Source organism: Erpetoichthys calabaricus, chromosome 14, assembly GCF_900747795.2.
Source record: "Erpetoichthys calabaricus chromosome 14, fErpCal1.3, whole genome shotgun sequence".
NCBI lineage: Eukaryota > Metazoa > Chordata > Cladistia > Polypteriformes > Polypteridae > Erpetoichthys > Erpetoichthys calabaricus.
Window position 1 is genome coordinate 99560246 of NC_041407.2, and position 26708 is coordinate 99586953.

The 26708-nt window shown below is 38.4% G+C and overlaps 1 protein-coding gene across 2 annotated transcripts in view; it reads left to right on the forward strand.

Moving 5' to 3' along the window:
- raraa (retinoic acid receptor, alpha a) overlaps positions 1-26708 on the forward strand; it is a 286802-nt gene that overhangs the window by 207213 nt on the left and 52881 nt on the right. The window contains exon 1 of one of the 2 annotated variants that reach the window (XM_028820078.2): positions 12482-13390. The exons of the other annotated variant lie outside the window; for it this stretch is intronic. Coding sequence (XP_028675911.1) covers positions 13213-13390 — 178 coding nt within the window. The 5' untranslated portion in view covers positions 12482-13212. Of the gene's footprint in view, positions 1-12481; positions 13391-26708 lie in introns of those variants that run through there. 2 annotated transcript variants of the gene reach the window in all.

The following is a 26708-nucleotide window of genomic DNA, read 5'->3' on the forward strand; positions in this document are numbered from 1 at the left end:
TTGCAGGCATTTGAGAGGAACAAGCACACATTCTGTTGATCCTTTTACAATTTGTGACAATGCAGTTTGTGTCTGAAAGCACCCTTTGACTTTTGCTAAGTATTTGTACTGCTTTTTGCTTGTTGCCACATTGTTGAGTGTTTCTTGAAAGTCACTGGCCACTTGTTTGAAGTTTCCTACCATCTGTGCAGAATTTCTAATCACTTGGGGAGTTACTCTGGAAAGCAGTTTGAGTATCTCTTGCAGAACAGCTGGGACAAGTTTTATTTTTGTGCTGTTTGATAGCTGTCTCTGTAAGTGTCAATTAGCTGCATCACCCGCGTCAACACCAAAGATACTATTTAGTTTCTAAATCACCAAATGCTATCATTACTAAATATTGACACCTGAATGCACTTTGGGGTTTATATCCTTTGTAAATTTTTCATCAAAAAGGAATCATTTACAGTATATTTGATAGAAGTCTCGTCTCTTTTTTGTTAGTCATAATGAATTTATGGAAATTTGAAATATTTTATAGCGTGCTTTGTGAGAGTGCAAATTCTAGAAGGGATTGTGTGCATTAAGCATTTATTGACTGACACATTTTCAGAGAAGATTTGTCCTCAATTAATAAAGAGAATTTCCATGATGTATAAAATATATAGTATCTTCATTTGAAAATGATCTAACACACTTTTTAGACAGTCTAAAGTTGGTTAGAGAGGTAAATAGATACACACACACACTATAGTCTAAACACACACCAGAGTAACTAAAAAGGAGGAAATTTTAAAAAGAAAAAACATTGGACTTGGCAGTTACAGTGAGGCACTATGCAGGCGTATTGCTGTTGGTATAAAGGAGCCCCAGTCGTGTTTCTTGACGCACGTCTTGTTGAATGATTCATTGGTTAAATGTTCTCAGAGTTACTGTGTCAGGGAGAGGATGTGTGCAATTGTTCATAATGGCATAATGTTCATAACGGTTCATAATTGTTCATTAATTCTCTCCTTTGCTGCTACCTCTGGGGGGGTCAAGAGTGTGTAACTGAGCCTGCCCATTTAATTAGCTTATAGATTTAGTTGGCCACTCTTGAAGTGATATCAGCAGCCCACCACACCATAGCCTAGAAAATCACACTGGCCATCACAGAGTTGTAGAAGATGTGAAGGATGTTAACTTCCAACATTAAAGGAGCACAGTCTCCTAAGAAAAAAAGTCTGTGCTGCCCTTTCTTATATAGTTGTTCTCTGTTCTGAAATCAGTGTCTAGCCTGTAATTGATGTGGACTCCCAAGTACTTGTAGGGATGCACCACCTCTACATCTACTCCTTGACCAGTGACTAGACATAGAGGCTTTTTGGTATGGAGACAGTCAATAACCAATTCCTTGGTTTTGTGATGTTAAGCTACAGACGATTCTCTTAGCACCAAGAAACAAAGTTCTCCATCTGACACCTATACTCCTCCCCATTATCGATAATTGCAGAATCGTCTGAGAATTTCTGCAAGTTCCATGACCTGGGGTTATATTTTTAGTCTGTGGTGTACAGAGCGAAAAAGAGACATGACTTTTCCTTCTGGTGCTCCACTGTTGCTCACATCCATATCAGAATCACAGTCCTTGAGACTGTCAAACTGTGGTCTGCCTTACAGATAGTCCATTATCAGGACACCATAGGCTCATCAACCTGCAAATCTCTGAGTTTACCCGTTAACAGGCATGGCTGAATGGTACTGAAGACACTAGAAAAATCAGAAAACATAATCCTCACAGTGCTGCCAGCTTTATCCAAGTGAGAATAAGCTTTGTGGAGCAGAAAAATGATTTCATCCTCCACTCCAGTCTTTGTCCAATAGGCAAACTGCAGTAGGTCCAAGTGGTCTATCACAAGAGGACTCATGTAGTCCAGGACCAGCCTCTCAAAGGCCTTCTTGATGTAAGACATAAGTACCAACTGCTGTGCAGTCATTAGCTGAAGAGGTGCCTGCTTTCTTTGGAAAAATAAAAAAACTGGATGTTTTTCATAGAAGCAGAACTTTCTGGAGCCTTAGGGACAGAGTGAAAAGGTGACTGCAGATACCATAAAGTTGGTCAGCACAGGCCTTAAGAACTCGAGGACTGATGACTCCTGGTGCCACAACTTTTCCTGTGTGCAGCTTTCTCAGTTGTTTCCTTAATTGGTCACTAGATATGGACAGCCCATACTGATGGTCAGAGACAGACTCGTCACTCCAGTTGACGTGGTAAGAGTTGTTGATGTAGCAGAGATGGTGTGGGATGGCTGGGGAAATCTATTAAAACATTGGTTCAGGGCATTGGCTTGGTCCTCATTCTCTTCTATCACCTGAGCCTTAGATTGCTCGAGTCCAGTAATTATGCCCAGTCTTTTCCCGACAATTTTTAATGTTGTTCTGAATAAATTTGTTTTCCATTTTATTTTTGTATGCTTCAATTCCTTCACTCAGCTTTTCCTTTAGCACTCGCTACAGTATGTGTCCTTCAGAGCCTCTTTGTCACTGGATTTGATTTCTCTCTTTTACTCATTCAGGAGACTTTTTAACTCCTTAGTAATCCGGGGCTGCTTATCTGGAAAGCGCCACACTGCCTTTGAGGGTACCACTTTGTCGACACAAAAGTTAATGTAGTTTGTGATGCAGTGACTGAGTCCCCCAATATCAACCCCTTTGCGCCTCACGCATCATTTTCAGTCTGTCATGTAGTGTATGAGTCTATACCACTATTATTATTATTATGTTTACGTTTAAAAACGCAGACACTGTTTTTGCCTTTCGTCCACACTACCCTGCTGTTTTATCTCCTGTATATGTAGAGCTTTGAAAACACTATCTAGAGCTGTATATTTTTAAAAACGCCAGCTCAATGTTGCAATGTGGATGGGCGAAAATGTTTAATTTTAAAAAACATGCTCTGTTTGGTTTGTTCTTATTACATAGCACATCTCTGACTGGATCCTGCTTATTTCAATATCTTGCTCCCTGATTGGTCACCCTACATGGAAGAAAATTATATTCCCTCAAAACTCTTGTTGTGTTGCTTACCTGTATGCGTCTAAATTGAGTTTTGTACTGTTTAAACGCTGTATACTAGCACAAAAGAAAAATAATTTTGCAGTCGGTAAAGTTCTGCCATAGATACCTTGGCTGGTGGCGTTTTCATCCCTTTAAGGATTTTTCTAGTGATGCATACATGCCCAGTGTAGGTGAACATCTATGTCCATATACATTTTAAATCATTTTAGTGTACACGGAAGTAAAACTACAAAAACAATAATACGGACAGAGATCGTTTTTGTTTAAAAATGCCATTTTTAAATAATAATGTAGTGGTGTAGATGTAGCCTAAGTTTCTCTCAGTCATTCTGGGCCAAAGATTACTAAAGACCAGAGTATTTAATTTTCTCCACCATTTCCTTGAAACACATTTGGTAAGTGATCTTTGGTGCTGATTATAATTACCAGAGAGTTCCAGGCCGAAAAACATCATTTTTGTGTCTACAAAGTGCTTGAAGAAAGTAATGCTGTTTAAGGAGTGCTGTCTTCACTGGCTGGATCACCTGTGATTCCTTAGTAGCAAGATGTAGTAAACACAAAATATACTGGAGGTAAAAATACACATCACAAAGAAGAATTGTGAAGCCTTTTTCTTAAAAACATTAATGTCATCATATGGTAAGTCCGAAAAATACAGCTTCATAAGTCAACGGATGCGTTTTTCTTTTTTCGTACCTTCTGTAAAATTGGATTAGTGTTGGCTGTGTGTCTGGCACAAAAATTAAACTATCGTATTTATATTGTAGTGTAAACAATTTGAAGATTTACAGGATCACTCTTTAACTTTATTAAGCTTGTAACATCAGCCATAATTTCTTATCTTTGAGTTTTTCTACATTACGATTTACTGATAACCTCTGATGCTTTAGTCTTGACAGCCTGTTCAGCACTGCAAGCCAGTCTTCTGTGAAGTGTGCTAAACTGAATTGAACTCATTCATATATCTGAATTACCACATTTTACTATAACATTAAAAAAATCTTCAGTGTAGTATGAGTGGGTATCTTTACATTTTAGGGAAAAACAGTGTTTGTCTATGCAATTGGATTAGGGATTGGCAATTGAGTTTGAGGGGGTGGGGGTTATTGTTTTGGAGAGAAGTGTGCTAAACTGCCTCTAGGCAATCTGTTAGTGCTATAAAGAAGACCCAACTGTGTTTTATAACCTGGCTGGGGGGCGAGAACAGGATAGAAGTGACCATTAAGAGCTGGGGGTTGGGTGCTTATTGTATCAATACATCTCTTATGAGGCGGCAATAAAAATACCTTCACCTTCACACTCTGAGCTATTAAGCAAGGACCCTTCAGGCTTTCCACCTTTCCGAAAAAGTCTTCCCAAATTCTTGTAATGCTTTGTAGTACTGCTTTGCTTCAAAGATGTGCAGTTCCTCCCACCCACTAAACTTAGTAATGTACTCGGTGTTATCCGTTCTTATGTAATCAGCTATCTTTACTGTCCAGCTCAGCTCCAAATTAGATTACTGCACTGCCCTTCCTTCTTTGTAACTAGTCAAAGTAGGGCTGACTCTTCCTTGTGACAGAACTGAGTGTTGATCTGAGGGGTGTTGCCTGACTGTATATCAGAATATTATGCATATCTTTGCAATTTTGTTTGCATGTCTGACTTTGTTTTTATATCTTTTAAGTTACATTTTGCTTATATATTTTGAATCATAAAATATAATTATCTAGCATATCACTTTGCATGGTTATCCTGTACTGTGCATTCCTAATTGTCTGAACTTTTTCTTCCCCCCACATTTTACCTATGAAACACTTTAAAAGTGGTCTCAGGTAATGCATTTACTTACCAGACAGAACAAGCCTAAAAATGTGATTGCCATTTTACCAAAGTTACTGTAGCTGTTGGAAATAAGCCATTCAAGGAACACTCTGTACAAAGGCAGAGTCTCTTGCAGCTTGTTAGTAGTGTAATGTGGAAAAATTCTTTTTTATCCTACCCTTTCTCTTTTACGTTTGCACAAAGGCTAGAACATCTAGGCCACAGGTTAAAGCAGCTTAATTAATAGTCTAAGCTCACTTGTCTTAAGGTGTCTTAGAGAGGTTTTCCAGGTTAATCCTTCCAAAACAAATAGATAAAGAAATTCTTTTAACCACTGGGCTTTTCTTTTATATGTTTAAGATTGTTTTTGAAAAGCATCTGCATTTTATCGTTCTGTCTTCAGTATACACCAGTAACTGTGAAAGCAATTTTACTTTGAAACACTAATTCTGATATATGTATTACCTTTAAGCACACACTCCACGCCACATTGTTAAGAAAGTTAAGTAAGTTGTTTGTCATTATTAGCAGTATTATAAAACGCAGTGCACAGGTTTCAAGCGCCTAATTCCCCAAACATCATCCCAACTCAGATTACAATTCCTGTAGGGATAACTTGAGGCATCTTTAGAGCTTGCAAAGTCAGAAATGTTGCTGACAGGCTGCTTGTTACCAGTGCTTTTCCTTCGCAACCCCCAATTCAGTTATAAATCTGTGTTCCTCCAATTTTAAGTTTTTATATTACTTGGCATCTTGAATAGAAATGAATGGAATTGAGTTTTCAGTACAGCTCTTAGTATTCTACATAATACAAGACCTGTTTATAGTGAGTTTCTAATTTGCTGTCTTTCCAGTCTTTTCCACTGTTATTGAGTGAATAATACTTAAGCTATTATTTTTCAGCTTCCATTTTTTCAAAATGCCTCTGAATTTGCCATTTCCTTAACATAATAATGATTTAATTGAAAATGTTACGTCAACGGATATAATTAACAACTACTATTTAGTGGGTTCGGCTAGCATTTATGTGAAGGCAAGTAGTCTGGAAAATCTCAAGTGGATGATGGCTCCATTTTCACAAATAAAACTGAGCAGGCCTTTCTGACAGAGATAGAATGTTGATGCTTTTTCCTTTCTCCTCCCTTTCTCCTTAAACTGAGTTGGCATTTCAGTTTCCTCTTATGGATGAACTTACTGGACTGACTTAGGTGTGGTGGGATGTTTTGCCATTCCTTCGTGCAACCTTTCCACCATAGCTGATCTGGCCAGTCTTGCTGAAATATACAAAGCAGATGTTTCCTCAACTTTTCTACCCTCCTGTGGCCACAATGGCCAAGGTGCAGCAGGGAGGCATTTCCTCTTAATTTTACACCCTATAAACTAATTTGGCAGAGGCCTACCTCTATAAAGTATGTAAAAGCACTATAAACAAATGCATACATTGCAGCAACTTTTATGTTCTGATGTATTCATTTAATGGAAATAAAGGCTGAAAAAATGTGTATTTAACACTAAGTGGGTCTTGATATCTTCTAAGCTTGCATATCTGTTTATTGGAATGCATAGTGATGCTGCATAAGCTATGAGCTCGGTTACAAAAAGAGTATCTGAAACGGTCATCAGGTATTCAAACCCTTCCCGACCAAGAAAATGACTGAAGTATCTGAAAAGCTCCATGATAGATTAGAGAACTGTTTTGATTTATTTGCTTTTCGGAACCTGCATAGCACTTGGACCCAATATAAGGTCATTAAAACCTTAAAGAATTACATATATCATTGACTCGTATATAATCTCTTGTGTTACAAGTAAATAGCTGCACATATTCTTCACAGAATATAACTACTATACTAGACAATTGCCGTTGAGTATATAAGCAAGGGCATTTACATACTTATATATGCACTGTCAGCTCTTAATTAAACATAAAATAATGTGCAATACAAAGAACTAGGAAGAATACCCAAGTTACCGAAATATATTTAACTAGCCAACGCCCACCATAGCATACGACAGTGTAAGAATAGGAACGTAAAACGGTGAGAAAGGAATTCAGAAATCAAGAAAAAATAAATACTTCTTGAAAGATATAGTTGTGAATAGGTGTTTTGGTGGAGACGACAGATAATGAGTCAAAAGATCTAACCCTAGAAAAAGCCACGTACAACTGACCGTGGCTAAAGATTGGTTGTTGTAGATTAACGCAAATCTTTGCAAACGTTTGTCCTTGGGACTTGTTGATAGTCATGGAGAAGGCGAGTCTGAGTGGGAATTGTGTGCGTTTAAATGTTAAAGGGAGATTGGTGTCGGAAGGAAGATTGGTTCAGAATTTTGGATAGCGATCAGTTTGCACTCAATAATATTTGTATGTATTTGGGTAACAATGAGTCTTGTTTCGTTGCAAAAGCATAATATTTCGGAGGAGCATAACTACGGCTCCCAGCTTCAGATGAAGGATATGGGGAGGCATGCCAGTTGGTGTGAGGGTGTGTAAAAACTCCTGTGGGTATGTTAGTTGATCATTAGCATCGTCACTGACTACTGTATCTACACTCTTGAAGGTCACTTTTTCACCCTGCATAAGATCAAGAAGTTTGTTGTTAATATGTAGAGAATCATCGTTTGTGACGCTCAGTATTGTTCTTGCAGCAAGTTCTTGGGGAGTCACAGTCGAGAAGTTAATATCACCGTAAAGTTGAGCAACTGGGTCTTATTGTTATGGTAAACATTGAGAAGGTAGTTCTGCCTTTAGTTTTGTTGCATGTATCTTGGACTTCCTGGAAATGTGGATGGTAATATGATCATTTTGCCTACACATATGTTATGTTCAGCGTTTGCTTGCAGTGCATCTGATAGTCCTTTGTATTGTTCCACGTGCAGATCTTGTTGATCTAATCTGAGATAGTTGAGACGGGCGCCCTCTGTTTTAACATATGCATCTACGACGTACTGTTGGAATAGTTTGTCACTGGAGTGCAAAATACTAAATGTATTCCTCATTGCTAATCTGTACGCGTAAAATTGGAATTGAGTAAGCCTTATTCGCTTGCCAGTTCTTTTATCTGGAACATGTTGTAAATCTTTGTACCAGCCAATGTCTCCATAAGGGAATAAAAGTGGGTAAACCATAACATGACGTTGTACAAAAACCTGTCGACAGGAGAAGATACTGTTGTTCATTTTATAACAAAGGCTTAGGAAACAACCATCACAGTATAACGAAAATAGCAAGGTGTATGGGAAGCAGCAGGCAGCGTTGGGAAGTGTTTGGAAAAGGACGTATAGGAATCGAGAAATGCTGTGTCGGTTGCGTGTGGGCGGGACCGGTTTTGAAGTGGAAGCAGGATGAACCAGAAGAGAAATATATATAAGAGATGAAGAACTGAAGCTTTTATTTTGATATTTCAGGTATACATCTGTATATGGTTTAGTGAAGTGAATATAATACTTGCCTAAAAATCAGAAGGCTGCCAGTTCTGTCACCACTTCTCCCAAACTTTGTGACCCTAAGTGAGTGACTTAAACTGCCAAGGCTTCTATTGTAGAAATAATAGTAACAGGTGTACTTGTGGGTCAAAGGTAGACTGCAGCAGAACCACGTAAGCATTCAACCTGATTTGCACAGCCATTTATCCACCCATCTTCCAAACCCACTTATCCACAGCAGAGTCATGGGGCAACTGAAGCCTGTCTCAGCAAGTATCCAGCATTTGGCAGGAACAATCCCTGCACAGGGTGCCAGCCCATCACGGGATGAACAGTCATGCACACACATACATCAGGGTCAGTTTAGCATCACCAATCCACCTAACCTGCATTTCTTTGGACTGTGGAAGGAAATGAAACCTCCCAAAAGAAGTCCATGGGGAGAACATGCATACCCCATGCAGGGGGCACCTGGGACATAAAACTCTGTCTAATTTCTGTGAGTCATCAGTACCACTGTGCCACCATGACACCCATATTGTGCACATTTAGTTTTAAATGTAGCAGTTAACCACTGCTATAAGGAGTGAATGATAACATTTATAAGCCTTGTAAACCAATTCAGTGTCATGGGGAGATGAAGCCCATTCCAGCAGCATTGCACTCAAGGAAAAAAAAACAGCCCTAGACACTCAATTATGGGGTGTGCACACATATTCCCACAAAGGGCCAATTTAGAATTCACTATTAAATTAATACATAGATCTTCAAATTAGAAGAGAAGAAACCCCCCACAGATGCAGAGAGAATGTGCTAATTTCAAACAAATAGTAAACAGTAACAGCTATGTTATATGGGTTGGAGACGGTGGGACTGGCCAGAAAACAGGAGACAGAGCTGGTGGTGGCAGAGTTAAAGATGCTAAGATTTGCATTGGGTGTGACGAGGATGGACAGGATTAGAAATGAGGACATTAGAGGGTCAGCTCAGGTTGGACGGTTGGGAGACAAAGTCAAAGAGGCGAGATTGCGTTGGTTTGGACATGTGCAGTGGAGAGATGTTGGGTATATTGGGAGAAGGATGCTAAGGATAGAGCTACCAGGGAAGAAGAAAAGAGGAAGGCCTAAGAGAAGGTTTATGGATGTGGTGAGAGAGGACATCCAGCTGATGGGTGTGACAGAACAAGAAGCAGAGGATAGAAAGATATGGAAGAAGATGATCCGCTGTGGCAACCCCTAACGGGAGCAGCCAAAAGAAGAAGAAATAAAACAGTGTGGAATTTGATCCCTGAACACACACATCCGTTAGGCAGAAGTACTAACTTGGATGATGATAAGGTGTTGGAAAAAAGTACAAAAAATAAAAAGTAATTATTTAAATGAAGATCGTTCCTAAAACAGTAAGCTTCACAAAGTAGAATGTCTCACTCTTTCATTTTGTGAAGTATAATTTATTCCCATATTTTTTAAACAATGAATCCTCTTTTTAAGGTAACTACTATGTGATCTGTACACAAAGAAGTTAATCTTAAGGTATAAAATGAACTAAAAGATGCATTGACACTGTAAGACCAGACATACTGTAAACTGTATCAAGTAGAGAAAGTACGAGAAAGGTAAGAAATTAAAATTAAGAATGCAATTTTTGAATACAGAGGGAATGATGTGGAGCTTCACTATGAAAGTTGGTACTAATCAAACCGCACCATCAGACACACAGGAAGAGCAAGCACAGTGATGTTGCATCAAGTCGTTTTAGTGCCAGCTATAAGATTACTGTAGTAAAAATAAAAACTATCTTGTCACCATAAGGTAATTATTATACTGGTGCTGAAACTTCTGGCATAGTCTTATTTCTTCCCCTGTAGTGCTTTTTGTCAGACTCTCACTATTTTTAGAGGATATCTAGTTTTGTCCTTTATCTGAACATCTCCAGTGTCTTATGGCTACCAGTAATGCTTTTATATCTAAGTGAGACTCACTGCAAGAGAGAAGTTCTTTAAATTTGTGTGTGATCAGGACTAAGGATTAAATTAACATTGAATGGAGCATTTGCATGTTTCTTTATATGTTAAACGCCTAGGGGGCTGTTTGTTTGTCCTTTGAATGCTGTAAGTGCTATCTTTAAAACTGTGATACAGAGTCATTTTATAGCCTGTGTGTAATCAAAAGTGGAAGGTCTCAGTTAATAATTGTTAAATATTTTGTGCCACAATGATGAGACTGCTGTCTGACTGGTTTGCTGAATTATCTTAGTGTTTCATAAGATGTGCAGTCCAATTTTTCATGTATTAATGTTATATACTGTAAAATATTTCATGAAAAATTTAATGGAAAAAATCTGACATTAGTGTCATTTTTTATATTTAGTTGACATTAAAGAAAAGCTTCTCATTTGACGAATACAAAAATACCATATGCAGCTTCTAAATATTAATCTTTGTGCCAATATCCCCAAATTAAATGTTCTTCATATTATGAACTTTTAGTACATTTTTTATTTTATGAAATATGAAGCAGCATTTACTCACAAACCACACTGATGATGCAGGATTTTTAACATCTGAATTGCATCATGTACTGAGTACTTGAAATTCTCTGTAACCAGTAAAATATGAAAAAACAAAATATGTTAAGCAACTGGTTTCCTTACGGTAAAGTAAGAGTATGAGATGTGTCATTACAATGTGAGAGGCAGGCGCTGCACACTCACACTCTTCTTTTTTCTTTTTTTTTTTTTGGTTGTGTGTGGAGAGAGAAGTATTGCTTTTCAGTTTAAATGATATTTTAAGGTTTTGATTTGGCAGGGATGAGCAACTTTGATCCTGGAGGGTCAAAAAACTAGAGGTTTTTTGATTGAGACGGTGGTACAGTGTTGATTGCTGTTCAGATCCTGGGTTCAGATGCCTAAGTTAAAAATCCTTATGTTTACATCAGTGACTACCCTAACAGTGAAAATTGTAAGAAATGTTTATAAAGTTTATGAATGTTTGTTGTTGCGTTTTTCATCATACTTTTGTAGTCAGTCTCATCTGTACATCACTTTACAGTTTTTTTTTTTTTTTAATCAAATGTTTGTTATCAAATAACACAGTGCAGTTTGAACCATAGAACACAGTCGTCAGTTTTTAGTGAGGAGTGTTTGGTTGGCAGGCAGTGTGCTGTAGTGGGCATGGCACTGGACTTTAAATCACAAGTTTACTAGTTTAGTTCTCAGTTGTGACACACATTTTGACCCTGAGCAAGCCACTTAGCTTGCACGTTTTAGAATAAAAAAAAGTTTTGTTACATTTTGTTATCTTATATGTCACACTGGATAAATATACAATTTAAAAAAATAATAGAAATAATAACGGGGCAGTTGCTCTGCTTGGGTATCACACACACACACACACACAGGTGTCCAGTCTGAAATGCTAGTGACCGGACAGAGCTGTGATTTGAAAAACACAGTTGAAAGATACCTTAAGAGTTACAGTTAGATAACCAGCTAGTCTAAAATTAATTTGGCTTTAGAATTTAATGATTTGAGGCCCTTGTTTAAGATTTTAGCAAGAACAAATACCTGCAGCCCATCAGGACTGAACGCACAATACATTAGTTGCACTGTATATAAATTCCTTGTATTTCCTGAGAGTTCGGAAGTCATTTTTCTAGATGAATGAAGAAAACTTGCAAGCGATCCGTGCGCATGCTCGTTCCGCATTGAAAATCAATAGGCAATATCAGAAGGCAAGGTCAAAATTCCATGGTGTAGTGATGAATATGTGTGAGTAGGAGCGTGCTGTAAGCCACCGTTCTGGTGCCTCCCGTGCGGACTCAAAGGTGGTAGGAGACCCCGACTCCCGCACCGGCCGGCGTGATGTCGAGTGACACACGGAGGGTATTCTGTGTGGGTCACTTGGAGGTGAGGCTGCCGGCAAGGGAGGGTTCAAGTAAAGTTCAGCCGCATAATATTAGGCAAATTAGACAAGGAGAGAAAAGGAGAATAAAGACCAAGAAAATGGGCAACGGCACTCTGAGCGATCGCGGCATTGCAGAGCCAAAAGAAGCTTCGTCTTGCCGGGAACGTGCTGGAGCGAGCTTGGCTTGAGAAACTGTTTTAACCCCGCACCATGTAAGGCGGGGCGACTAGCGGACCAGAGTGAAGGTTGCAGAATCTTCCAGGAAAGGGTTAAGACGATGGGCGGGGTCTGTTCGTGTAAGGGGCGGGGCGTTTAGCCCAGCTGCCGAGGTCAGTCACACACAGCGATCGAGGCAACGCGTAGACGGGCAAGGAGTTAGTGCTGACCCGAATCGAATCGAGCCGACGTGGAGCGCCCCCAGGACGAACCGCAGTATCACTACACGGCCCCTTTCCTAGCTGGACTGTGGAATTTTAAGCGGAGTGTCCGAAATTTGCCGTCTTCGGCGCCTTTTTACCACGAAGTGTCCCGGCCACAGCTGTGCATCAGTTTGCGGCTCCACGTTGAAGTGTAACCTTTCTGTCCAGGAATAAACAAAACCGAAAAGTGATCATCTCGACATTTTTTGCCCTTGTAGAATCTTCACTGAAAAGCGACGCTGTTTTCAACGCGGGCAAAGATCCGCTCTCCGGGATTATCAAGGCCACTGGAGTCGCAACATGCGAACATCGCATCGCGTGCGAGCGGAATATTTTTCAAAATGTTCTGAGGAGCTCGGTTTGTAGGGCAAGGATGTGTCGGAAACTACGGGGTTAAGAAGTCTTCTGTACCAGACTTACCCGCGAACAGATTCGCTGAGAAAAGGTGCTCGAAATCAAGTAAAGGTTTTTTACGCAGACTTCTTTTTTTGAGATATTGCGCCGTATTGGTTACATTGAACATACTAAGCATGTCAGATTTTTCATTGGATACAAGTTGACCACCCGGAATCCTTTGTAGCTATTTTCATTTTTTGGAAACATTATTGTCGAGATCAAAGTAAGATGATGTATGAAAGCGTGGATGTAGTAGGTCTAAATTCCACCGCCAACCCGTTTTTAATGATGGATTATTACAACCAGAACAGAGGATGCTTAATTCAAGACAAGGGAATGATACCAGGAGCGCACCATCCCTACAGCAGCTCCATTCGGAATCAGCACTGGAACGGCTCGAATCACTGTAAGTACTGCATGTGCCACCAAACAGTAGCGGGAATTGAGCCGTAGCTCTGTAATGGTGTCTGCTGGCACAGGAACGAAATGCCTATAGTGAGTATGAATGCGCGAGTTATAGGAAGTTGATTCACTTCGAGTGTTTAACGAAGTGTAATCGTCTATTCTGTATAGAATAGTAAATACCTAGTGTGCACCTCGAAGCTGCAGTGGCTTCTACTGCACTTTTAGTCTTTCCTCCTTAACCCCAAACCTTGCACTTTATCGTACGCAGGCACACACACAGTTTTAAAATTGTCTCAACTGGCTAAAGGTCTAGTGACGCAGCATGCCACTGCAGAGACCACTCATCGTGTCACCTATGCGCTGTACATTCGCGCTTATGACACAATATTCGTGAAAAACATACACGTTATGTCTAGTCAATGTGGTCGTGGTTCAGTTAAATACGTCCTTTTTAATTTTAGCAGTTTGAGATTTGTATAGTAGTTATTTGCCATTCCAATTAATTTGTTTTATCCCCTTTTTACAGAGGATTTGCATTCAATACCTCGCGAGCATTGTCGTCTGATTCTTTGAGTGTTTACATTTCGGCACCACGTGTTAAGACACCCAAACAGTAGAGCAAGCCCACACCGAGGTTATGTCGCCCCTCTTTTCACATTGCAGTTGTCTGTCGGGCATGATGTGATTAGGACAGCGAAGTAATTCTAGATGAGAAAAACAGAACCCTGTAACCCCTATAATAATAATGCACAGCTTCTCAATATTGCGTGCATGCACTAGACGGAAAGCGGTTAGGGTTTACCACATCAATAACATCAGCATTATTTATATCGTTATAATTTTCTATTGGGACTAAATCAAATATATAAAAAGTCAAGTTGAAATACGATTGATGTAATTGCCAGAGATGGGAGTCGGAGCAGCGTGGAAATACAACCCCACTAGGTTAGAGATATGCTAACAAAACCACAACACAAGACTTTCTGAGTTTGTTTATTATTGTGTTGATCAGTACACCTGCTATTTTTTATTGATTACATATTGATTCTCAGTTGGTGGCATTGTTTACTTCCCTGTAAAACTGAGAGTTGTATCGAGTTCCTTATCTTTCGGAACTTTAAAAATCAAAGCAGTGTAACCGAATAGTGAGATAGAAATCCACGGCTTAACACGGAGAAGCAACTACCTTTACGGCAGATCGGAAAACTGGTTTACTAGTTTGTGCGTATTTATTTATGTGTGTTTTGTATGTATGTATGTATGCATGAAGATCTCATATTAGCGATTCGAAATGCTGTTAAAGCATATTACTATTTCGGGACATATGTGTTTTGGTTCTCTTGTAAAACCAATGTACCCGTCCATTATTTTTCTAAACCCGCGTATATTAACTTTAAAGCATTGAGTTCATGCAAGTCTGCTTATACCAAGTCAGTTGCACATTTAGAATGGGAAAGGCAAAGCATGTAGTTAGCATAAATTAAGTGTGCTCTTTGATGTACATATGTTAAGTCACATGCTTAAAGTTAGGGTGTGGTATACAGAGTTTTTTAAAGTACAAAGTAAAGTTTTAAAGTAATTGTTCACTAGTTTTTCCTTGTAGTTTAAAAACACACAACTAAACGGGAAAGCAGATTATATGATATTAAAAAGTTGTTGCTTTAGGGTAGACTTCTTTGGTAAATATTTTAGTATAAACATACAATATGAATGCTGAATCAAACCTAATCTCGTTTGATTGTGTAGCTCTATTTGTGTTCTCTCAGGTGATTGTCTGGCATTCTGTGACAATGGATTGGATAAACTGGTAAATAAAGGAGATTGGTGGACTTGTCTTTTATCTCTCTTAATTGGCAGCCCTAAACAATCGGATCATGAAATTTTGTGTTAATGGTTTAAAAAATATATTTGCTTGAAATTTAATGTGGCCTAACACTTTATGAAGAAGCAAGATATAGCTCCATCTAATGCTACTTTTACAGTCACTTGTAATATATTTATGTATTTATATGTAAGTAGGCAGACTTTATTTTCCCAGAGGGAAATTTGTTGGCAGCAGAAAAGCACACAACATAAACTGTAACACAGATACAAGAAAATAAACATCTGAAAGCTAGAGTTGACATAAGTTCCCACACTGAAGATTAGTATAAAAAAGAATAATTACCTTTAACAGTACACAAAATAATACAGAATTCATCAGCATCTCTATAGTACTAGGGTGTTGTACCGTGTTAGCCATTATGAATGTAGAGAAAAGCCAAGCAAAATGACACCTTTTATTGGCTAACTAAAAAGATTACAATATGCAAGCTTTCGAGGCAACTCAGGCCCCTTCTATCTTGCCTGAAGAAGAGGCCTGAGTTGCTTTGAAAGTTTGCATATTATAATCTTTTTAGTTAGCCAATAGAAGGTGTCATTTTGCTTGGCTTTTTTCTATCAGCATCTCTACAAATTTTAAAAAGTCAGTCCGATTTCACGATGGAACTCACAAATTAATTGCACGTATATGATTTATACTCATTTGATTATTGTTCTTATTCACATTTAATTTTTTTTATTTATTTAAGTTTTACTGTGTTCCTTATAATAAGTTGGTTCCATATTTACAGAAAAAAACATACCACACAGCATATATGTAATCATATGCTTTTGGAAGTATTACAACAGGGAAGAAGAAAATGCAGAATTAACATTTATAAACTGGAAGTAAAACTTTATATATCAGTGTAAAAAGAGATGTGCTCCAAAAACTGTAGTTTTAGTAGAATTTGCCTCAGAAAACCTTTTCCTCATGTGGGCGTTAGTCCAAGGCACAGCAGATTTAGACAATGCCAGGTCTGGTTAAGTTATCAGCACACATGTCAAGCTCACTTTTTTCATGTGTCCTGACCTTTGTGTACAGTAACTGAATGTGATATCTCAAATCTGATTTTTCCCAAACATCTTTTAAGAATGATTATAGTAAATTTAACATTTCAATTGTAGAAAAAAAAAAGTTACACATTTGCAAATCCCAGTGATTCACGGGCCTGTTAAAGCTGTATAAATGTAAAGGTCTTGGTCTGGGTTCTGGTCTTTTTCTCAGGCAGTCTTGGCTTCCATCAGTCTTGGAAAAACAATAAATCTTCAGTTGTTTTCACTACAGCCCTATCTATTCAGAAAGAGGTGAAAAGGCAATGGCCTTTTGCTCATCAGTTTGTTTCAATGAATGTATCAAAGTAATTTAAATAAATGGCTTCTGCTGTGATTATCATTCTTAGGTCAGGGATTTTTAATGGGGTAAAAAGAGATAAGGATGCTATGTCTTAAGCATATCCCAGGCAGAAGAAGAAAATAAGATGCTGCTTTTTCAGCAGTGCCTCTTTACTTGTAAAAAAAAAAATATATGTATATATATATTAGCAAATAAAGTCTTGTATAGCTTGAGCGATTTAAAATAAATAAATAGTCCTTTTTAGGTTTTTGTGGGATTATTCTCTGGTATCTCGGGTACTTAGACAGTAACATTGAAATTTTCTTCAAAAGCTTGAGTCCACAAACTGTAAATCCCAAACACCTTGCTATTGATTTAATGTGTGTAATCTTCCTGAAGCACATTTTAGGGTCAGCACCAAACTTTTATTTTCTGAGGAGGTGCTGCAACTTCTGAAATTAACGTTTCCATCAAGGTGTTGCTCTGGGGCATGCAACTGTAGTGTTTGATCATGTTTGTGTTTGATCATACACGTGTCAGTAATGTTATTATTGAAAAAATTGGCAAGCCACAGTTAATCCATTATGCTTGGTAACTATGTAGAATGTATTTAAAAAGATAGTACCGTTTAATAAAAAAAATTGGCCAGTGTCTTAAATCTGACTGGTTTCTTGTTATCTTTCAGGGTAATGCTGGAGACACCTCAAGAAAGTCACTTAAATAAAATTTTGAGGGTTACAAAGCTGTATTGTTCAGTGTGCTTTTCTCAGAACCGTTTTCTGTGTCAAGATCAGGCAGACAAATTAGCCTGTTGAAGTCCCTGGCAGCAGTAATGGGTGTTGGCATGTCTCTCTCCTGAGGACCGCTACATAAACTGCATTTTTCTTCCAGTAAATTCAAGTTTCACTTTGCCTGTTAGGGCTTTCTTGCCTTTTTGAAAATCTTAATGACAAGGTGGTTTAATATCTGAACAGTCAGTGGACTAATATTTTGATGTACATTGATATGGAGTGGTGGCTCTGAGGCTAGGGATCTGCACTGGCAATCGGAAAGTTGCCGGTTCGAATCCCGTAAATGCCCAAAGGGACTCTGCTCTGTTGGACCCTTGAGCAAGGCCCTTAACCTGCAATTGCTGAGCACTTTGAGTAGTGAGAAAAGCACTATTTAAATGCAAAGAATTAAAGAATTATTACTTTTTAGGATTATGATGAAACTGTTAATTCAGTTTGACTTTTGCATAGAAGCATTATTTGGCTTTTTACTGGTTTGGCTTAACTACTTAAGCAGAAGTGCATAATGTGGATAGATTACTTTTGAGTTGAGGTTTTGAGAAGCTGTTTTTGTGGTTTACTTATGGATGTGTGTGGCTTTTATTGTTCAGTTTCCAAACACCTATTCATTTGCTTCCATTGAGGAACTGAGGCAATCTGTTTACAACACCCAGACAGAAAAATGAAACCCAGTAACACACAACATGGATCTTGCTATGCAAATAAACACTAGCCTATCACATTTAGGTACTTAATGCCAAGTGATGAGCAAATGATTCATGGATCAGAAACTGTTCCAAATCAACACTGCACTGTCATCTGTCAGGCTGAATTCTAGCAAGTTGAAGTATAAAAAGAAACTTTCGAAATATACAGAAAAAGTCTTCCGGGAACGAAAAATAATGCATAAGTTGTGTAGGTAATGCAAGACAGCAGTGGTGAGCGGCAAGAACTAAAAAAAACACTGTACATCAGATGGGTTATTTGGCAACGGTTTATGTTGGCATGCCCTAAGATTGACTGGCATCCTGACCAGGTTTGGTTAAACCATTTCCTCAGTGTTACTGTGATGATCACCAGCTCACATTATCCCTGAAAGTTGTAAAAAGGTTAGAAATTGGATGCTTAGCTCTGCAGCCCAGAAATCTGCCTTGGGAGAGAAGCCTTCTAAGTGCTTTTGCATGGACATTGGTAGGTGGTGTATTTAACCATTTACCATACATCTTCATTAAAATAATTTTAATATATGTGCCATGCAAAATAGTTAGCAGGAAATATTGGATAAAAGGAACATGAAACTGTAGTCCAGTGTTAATCTGTAACAAAATATACGCCTCCTTGAAATCTCTGTGGCACATCCTGGGTTATTGTTTTTCTTTTTTATGGGTTCAGGACTGTCTGTGATGCAGGGGATTTTCAGTAAGATTTGATTATTTCTTATTTTTAAGGAAACAAGCATATATATACTGTTACTTAGTGCTTAAGTGCAAATAGTTTTCTTTTACAGTTTTCCTATATTTCCTCAGATTTACTTTAATTTGAAAGATAAATGTAAATGTTTTTGTACTCTTTTTATACTTGGCATTAATTAGCAATTGGCATATTTTGAAAATTGAAACTCATATTAATGGCTTGGCTGCTAAGGATAGTCCAATATTAAGTGCATGCTACAAAAGTAATATAAAGAAATTTTCAAAGATACTGATATTTTTATTTAAGTGCAACTGTGCCAATCTTCCACAGTAGTCACCCATCACTTGCAAAGATTTTGGTGGAGATTAAAATTACTTTTCTTTTTGATTAGATAGTAATTTCAAATTAGGTTTTTTATCTTGCACTTTTTAATAAAAGTTGCTGGCAAATCGAAGCATGGAGAATAACTGTCACCATATTTCTATCATGTGGCCAAAAATAGCTGAAGCGATTTGGTCCGACGCTCACAGTGAGTCGGTTACGGAGACTGGGCCAGCCACTTTGCTCATGAAAGGCAAATGCCTTAGTCTCTAGGGTCAAGGACCATATTACTATATATTGAACTCCAAGGTCAAGTGTAATTTTTCCACCAGAAATGTCTTGATTTAAAGTTGTCGGTTATTCTGTAAATCTTTCATTTGCCTCATAGGTATTTTTTTTTTAAATATCAATAATCATCCTTCCTGTGATTAGTGATTTGCACCAGTACACAATAACGTGTATTACATGGTATGTGCCATTTACTTCTGCAGTTCTCCTTGGTGATACCAAAAGGAATGCACCTATTCATTTGCTTCTATTATGGACCTTAAGCTGGAATCTGTTTACAGCACTCAGACACAAAGATAAAACGCAGCAACAGCACAATGTGGATCTCATTATGCAAATAAACACCAGCTTATTAACAATCAGCTATGTAATGCCAAGTGAAGTACAAACCACCTATAGATCAGAAATGATTTTTAAGGTTTATAATGCCACTGAAGGGCAATCTTAAGTACTAGGCCATACTGTAGTGGCTTCTATTATACTGATGCTTAGAGTCTGTAATTGTGAATAAGATCCCTTAACCCCCCATTCATCAATTTTGCATTTCTTAAAAATGAGCTTGACCTTATGATGGGTATTAATCGCTGTATCGGTAATTACATACACATGCACAGTTAAGTTAGGAATTCTGATCGCTGAGGTGATGAGACTCTTCTTTAAATATTTATAACTTTTCCCTTCCTTCCTTTAAATGAGGCTTCACTTTGACAGTTACTCAAGCAACACATCCTATCAGCAATAAAGACCAACTGCTTTAATTGCTCTAAATCATTTATTTATAGACTTTTTTTTTTTAGTTTGTGAGGAGGTTTGTTTGCAGCTTTCCCAGAGAAGCTGGGAGGTGATCTTGAGATGAAAGGAGCCTTTAAAAAGTCAAGTAAGAGCTCTTTGTATGTCTTTAATTGTTTACATTCATTCTGTTGTCTTTATTGAAGGGTAATTAAGGCCAAAGAAAAAGGTCTGCTGTTGATTGTGCTTGGATTATCAGTTACCAAGTTACCACCGTAAATGAAAAAGAACAACTCATTTTCAACCTATGTAGTGTCCTTTCTTGGTGAACACTGTTTTATTTCAGAGTATTTGACATTAACAGAGCTGCACAATTTGTTTCTTTTCAGGAGAAAACAACAGTGTATCTGTTCAATCCAATTTTGAGTCACGGAGTGCCTTTATTTCATCTTAAGGCCCACTTAAACACATACTCACCAGGCCAAATGAGAATCACTAATTCACAATTTTTTTGAATGTGAGAGGACAACCAGTGTAGCTTGAGAGAAAACTCAAGCAGAACTGGAGTGAGTGTGAAACCATCACGTGAACGGTGACTGCGTGCGGAATTCAAATTGAGGATGCTAGATTTGCTCGGCGACTTCATTAACCATGCACCATCCTTGGTTCTTCTGTAGTAATTTTTAGATCATTTGAGCACAGGCAGGTAACTTGACTCTTTGTTGCATGTGGTCACCAGACTTGAACCTGCCAGTTCATCTCATTAGCTGCTTGCCTTTAGTGTCAACCAGTACAGACTTAAGTGACGCACACAGTTTCATTTAGCCTTGTAGGTTCTGTAGAGTGCATCAGTTATTTGAAATGATTCATAACAGTACTTCATTATATTTTATCTGGATACATTTCTGTTCATTACTAGTTGTTGAGTAATCATTGTGAAGTTTTGAGCATACAAAAAATGCCTGCAGGGTGGCATTTTGTCATTTGTGCACCTATCATACCACTTTGCCACCTTTTCTGGCAGGGGTTTGTTGGCAACACATTTTCCTTGTACCCTTATTTAGATCTTTTGGAAATGTTTATGCCCCCAAAGGCAAACAATCCCAAACTCCAGGGATTTAGTAACCTGATCACACAGCTTGCTGTGCCCTGGAATTCTTCAAAGGGTGTTTCTTATCAAATAGCAGGTGGTCTGGCTTAGTGGCTAAGGAACTATACTGTAAAACCAAAGCTTTTAGATTCAGTCCCCTTCACTAAACTCCTTTTGTTGTCCCGAACAAGTAACAATGTTTAACCGTCATGGAATTTAGATACCTGGAAGCAGTGACACATTGTATTCATATTGTGTTGTTTTCGATAAAATTATCAACTAATTAAATACATTAATGTAATGGGGGGGATGTTTCTTTCCTGCAATGACAGATTTGAACTGCTACAGAGAACCACGAATAACTCCCATATCCATTTTATTTATTTTTGTTACAATGCTTTTTTTCCCGTTCATGATTTTAATGTGTCATATTTGGTAACAGCAGCGGGAGACCATATCCTTCATGAAAGCTGCCAGTCTGTAGGCAGACTAGCACACTAGGGTGGGCTATCATAGCTGACATAGCTGTTCAGTTCTTAGTTTCACATTCTACATAACCATTAAGTTAAAGCAGCTCCTTCTTTTGTATTCTAATGTAGTATTCCTTTGAAGCATCATATTCTCAGTGTAAGCTTTTGGAGCCCCGCGTTTTGCTTCCTTTGCTTTATTGGGAGTGTTTTTACTGTCTCCGCCAAACAGTCAATAGAGCAGATGTGTATCAGTCAAATCTTTTATTAATCTGTTATAAACTCTTTACATTATCCTTAATTGTTTATTGTAAAGTACTTAACAATGAGTCAGGCGTGGTCAGAAGAAGAATGGTGATGAGTGCAAGGCAATGAAGGCTAGGAAGTTCACATTGACAAACATGAGGTGCTAAGAAAGCAGAGAAGGATAGATTGAATGTTTTTTAAAGGGTGTAATAAGTAATAGCTTTGTGGTGTTCGCAGAAATGGAAAGCGGCAGCTTTCTTGTTCCTTGGCATACTGTTGTACATGAACTACATTGTATTTTTAATGTGATGATTGTGCGAATGAAGGGATTTAGTCTTGTGTCATAAGACCTGTCGTTACACCAGGTGTGATTCCTGTGAACATAATCCATTCGCTAACTTACTGATTGTTAATAAAGTTACAAACATGTATTGTTTTTGCCTAGCCACTTTTTGACAAGTTTCAGAAATTTTGCTTGGATGTGGATGTAAATGATCTTATTATATTTTAGTTCTCTGGATGAATGTCATGCACAAAATAAAAGAAATCTTGGGTTTTCAAGTGGGTATTTCAAAATTTAAAACATACTTAATTGTAATAAGTCATCCATTCATTTTTTAATCTTGCCTTTTCCAGAGCAGAGTACATTCTGGCAGAATCAAACCCAGCAGGGAATCCACCCTAAATGGGACACAGTTGCCCATCACCGAGTACACCCATGCACACAGGCATAGGCAAAAACGTGTGGTCAGTTTAGGTGGCACCTGTGTAGCATGTGGGAGAAAGTGACATCCTGGGAGAACCCCACACATGATAGGACCCGGAAATGATTTGAACCCAGGATTCTGACACAGTTGTGCTACCCACTGTGACACTTGGCTATTTATGACTGGAGTTGTCTGTTATGGAAATCATAGTAAAGTATTTTGTGTTGATTCTGTTAATAAAATAATGGTGCTGTGGTGATTAAGGCTAATGAAAATAAGTGCAATACAATTTTTGCAAAACCAAATAGAAGAAAAAGTAAACTTGATATGAGGATTTTAATGTGTCAAATAGATCAGAGATGGCGGCAGTGATTTCTTTTGTGACCTCCATACACTGATAGACCACAGTGCTTATTTCTGATTTCAGACAACAAGCAAGTCGTCATTCTTTTCTTTCTGGCAAGCTTTGGGGTAGACTATTTTTGGGCTTCCTATGTTTTAGTATCGTTTGTTTTTTTTTTTTTTTTTTGATGTTAGCTTCTGCCGCTGATGCTGCAGCAGAAGAAGGTGGAGTAACTGATGCTTAAAGGTGTGAATGGTAAACCAGTGTGAAGATCACACCTCTTTGCATTAACACTACGTGTGTTTATATTGCATCCTCTCATCCTTGACTATTTGAGACTTTTCAGAACAGTAAAGTAAATGGTTTAGAACCTAATAAAATGTTGACTGGGGTTAGGAATGGTATATACCCGAATCATTTGTCTAAGCCAGTCAGTTTAAACGTGCTTCGTTAAATTTACCTTTCAGACTGAACTACAGTTCTGTCACTTTTATTTTTAAAACGACTAGATTCCGAGAGGCAAACAAGAAGACTCAATTTATTGTATCTTAATTTTTGTCAGTTTGTATGCATTTTGTAATGCCATTGACTACCTTGAGATTATTTTCAGTGATGCATTTCTCTTCTTCCTTGGCTAATGACCATCAAATTGGCTCATGTAGAAAAGGACAGTGGTACAAGTTGGACAGACTTCTTGAATTGCATGCTGCCAGAATAACATATCATATGGAATACTGTTGTCTGTAATGAATGGTCATCTCTGCCCTTTTTCTTTTAAGAAGCAGTTTGATCTTGTAATAATATATTGAAGAATTGCTGTTATTGCATTGTATGATCTTCCATGGAAGGCCTGCCTTATGTTATGTTCCAAGAAGACATTACCCAACCATAAACAGCCGTCACTTCCTGGGTATGCCTTTATGATATTATCACCCTTTCTGATCGCCAGTCATGTTTGTGACATTCAGGGAAGGCAGTTATGGTCTCCTTCACTCATATAGTTGGCTATTGCTGCCTGAAGGAGCAGTCACATAAAGCTTATTTGAATTTGTCACAGATCCAAACATGACTCATTGTTTGTTTTTCCAAATTTGGCAATTTTGCGTAATTGTTATTACCAGCCTGAGTAACTCTTTTCTAGACTAATAAAGCACTACTTTCCTCTGATTTTTGGAATCTTTCCTTATTCACTTGCTCACCTGTATGGTGGTTTTCATGTTGGCTGCTTCTGGATGCAACTGTATTTTTCCTCACTTAGTGTAATAGCTGACAGACAAAGAATGTTAAAAATGTTCAGCACATTAAAAAGACAGCTGGAAATAAAAGATGTGAGGAATCAGCCAAAATGTCTGATTGAAAGATATCGAAAGATCTGTGTTAATGTTTGAGACTGCTTTACATCCCTGCTAATGGAGTCAAGTTTGTGAAGTACACAAAGTGAGTGCCAATCTAGATGGACAAGATGAGCAAAAGAGGATCGTACAAGTATTTCCATGTTAAGTTTTTTTTTTAATCATTTTTCTTTTAAATCTTTGATAAAAAAGGTGCCCCATTTTCACATACAGTGCATCCGGAAAGTATTCACAGCGCATCACTTTTTCCGCATTTTGTTATGTTACAGCCTTATTCCAAAATGGATTCAATTCATTTTTTTCCTCAGAATTCTACACACAACACCCCATAATGATGACGTGAAAAAACTTAACTTGAGATTTTTGCAAATTTATTAAAAATAAAAAAAATTGAGAAAGCACATGTACATAAGTATTCACAGCTTTTGCCATGAACCTCAAAACTGAGCTCAGGTGCATCCTGTTTCCCCTGATCATCCTTGAGATGTTTCTGCAGCTTGCTTGGAGTCCACCTGTGGTAAATTCAGTTGATTGGACATGATTTGGAAAGGCAGACACCTGTCTATATACAGTTCATGTCAGAGCACAAACCAAGCATGAAGGCAAAGGAATTGTCTGTAGACCTCTGAGACAGGATTGTCTTGAGGCACAAATCTGGGGAAAGTTACAGAAAAATTTCTGCTGCTTTGAAGGTCCCAGTGAGCAGAGTGGCCTCCATCATCCGTAAGTGGAAGAAGTTTGAAACCACCAGGACTCTTCCTAGAGTTGGCCGGCCATCTAAACTGAGCGATCGGGGGAGAAGGGCCTTAGTCAGGGAGGTGACCAAGAACCCGATGGTCACTCTGTCAGAGCTCCAGAGGTCCTCTGTGGAGAGAGGAGAACCTTCCAGAAGGACAACCATCTCTGCAGCAATCCACCAATCAGGCCTGTATGGTAGAGTGGCCAGACGGAAGCCACTCCTTAGTAAAAGGCACATGGCAGCCCGCCTGGAGTTTGCCAAAAGGCACCTGAAGGACTCTCAGACCATGAGAAAGAAAATTCTCTGGTCTGATGAGACAAAGATTGAACTCTTTGGTGTGAATGCCAGGCGTCACGTTTGGAGGAAACCAGGCACCACTCATCACCAGGCCAATACCATCCTCACAGTGAAGCATGGTGGTGGCAGCATCATGCTGTGGAGATATTTTTCAGTGGCAGGGACTGGGAGACTAGTCAGGATAAAGGAAAAGATGACTGCAGCAATGTACAGAGACATCCTGGATGAAAACCTGCTCCAGAGCGCTCTTGACCTCAGACTGGGGCGATGGTTCATCTTTCAGCAGGACAATGACCCTAAGCACACAGCCAAGATATCAAAGGAGTGGCTTCAGGACAACTCTGTGAATGTCCTTGAGTGGCCCAGCCAGAGCCCAGACTTGAATCCGATTGAACATCTCTGGAGAGATCTTAAAATGGCTGTGCACCGACGCTTCCCATCCAACCTGATGGAGCTTGAGAGGTGCTGCAAAGAGGAATGGGCGAAACTGGCCAAGGATAGGTGTGCCAAGCTTGCGGCATCATATTCAAAAAGACTTGAGGCTGGAATTGCTGCCAAAGGGACATCGACAAAGTATTGAGCAAAGGCTGTGAATACTTATGAACATGGGATTTCTCAGTTTTTTTTTTTTTTTTTTAATAAATTTGCAAAAACCTCAAGTAAACTTTTTTCACATTGTCATTATGGGGTGTTGTGTGTAGAATTCTGAGGAAAAAAATGAATTTAATCCATTTTGGAATAAGGCTGTAACATAACAAAATGTTGAAAAAGTGATGCACTGTGAATACTTTACGGATACACTGTATCATTTAAATATATATATCATATAAAATGCTGATGTGTGTCTGTCAAGCAATTACTTGCAAACTAATGGGCTAAAATCTTGGTCTTAATTGAACATTTATGAACTGATATGTTACATAAATTCAAAAACAAAATTTAGGCAGTAGCATCTTGGTAAGCACTTTAGAGGTGGACATTAAAGTGTATTTTTATTGGTGATCCACAAGGACACTGTACATGCATGTTCAGAATTTGTAATACAGTGTAAATTCTTAAATTTGTTAACAGTGAGCAGAAAATGTACTTCTGTTTATATCTAGCCTTTTGTAGCATTTTATTGTAGAAGATGGATATTATAGGAACGGTAAAAGTGCCATTCCAGTGACTGAGACTTCACACAGTAACGTAAGTGTGCAGAAGCTATAGGCTGTCACATGGTAACCTCAGTTTAGTGAAGACCACACTGCTTATACAGACATGACATGTTGTGTCTGCCCAGAAAGCACAAGTAAATCTGTTAAGCTTTAACACTTTGAGACACCCAGTACTCTCTCTCTGTCTCTCTCTCTCTCTCTGTC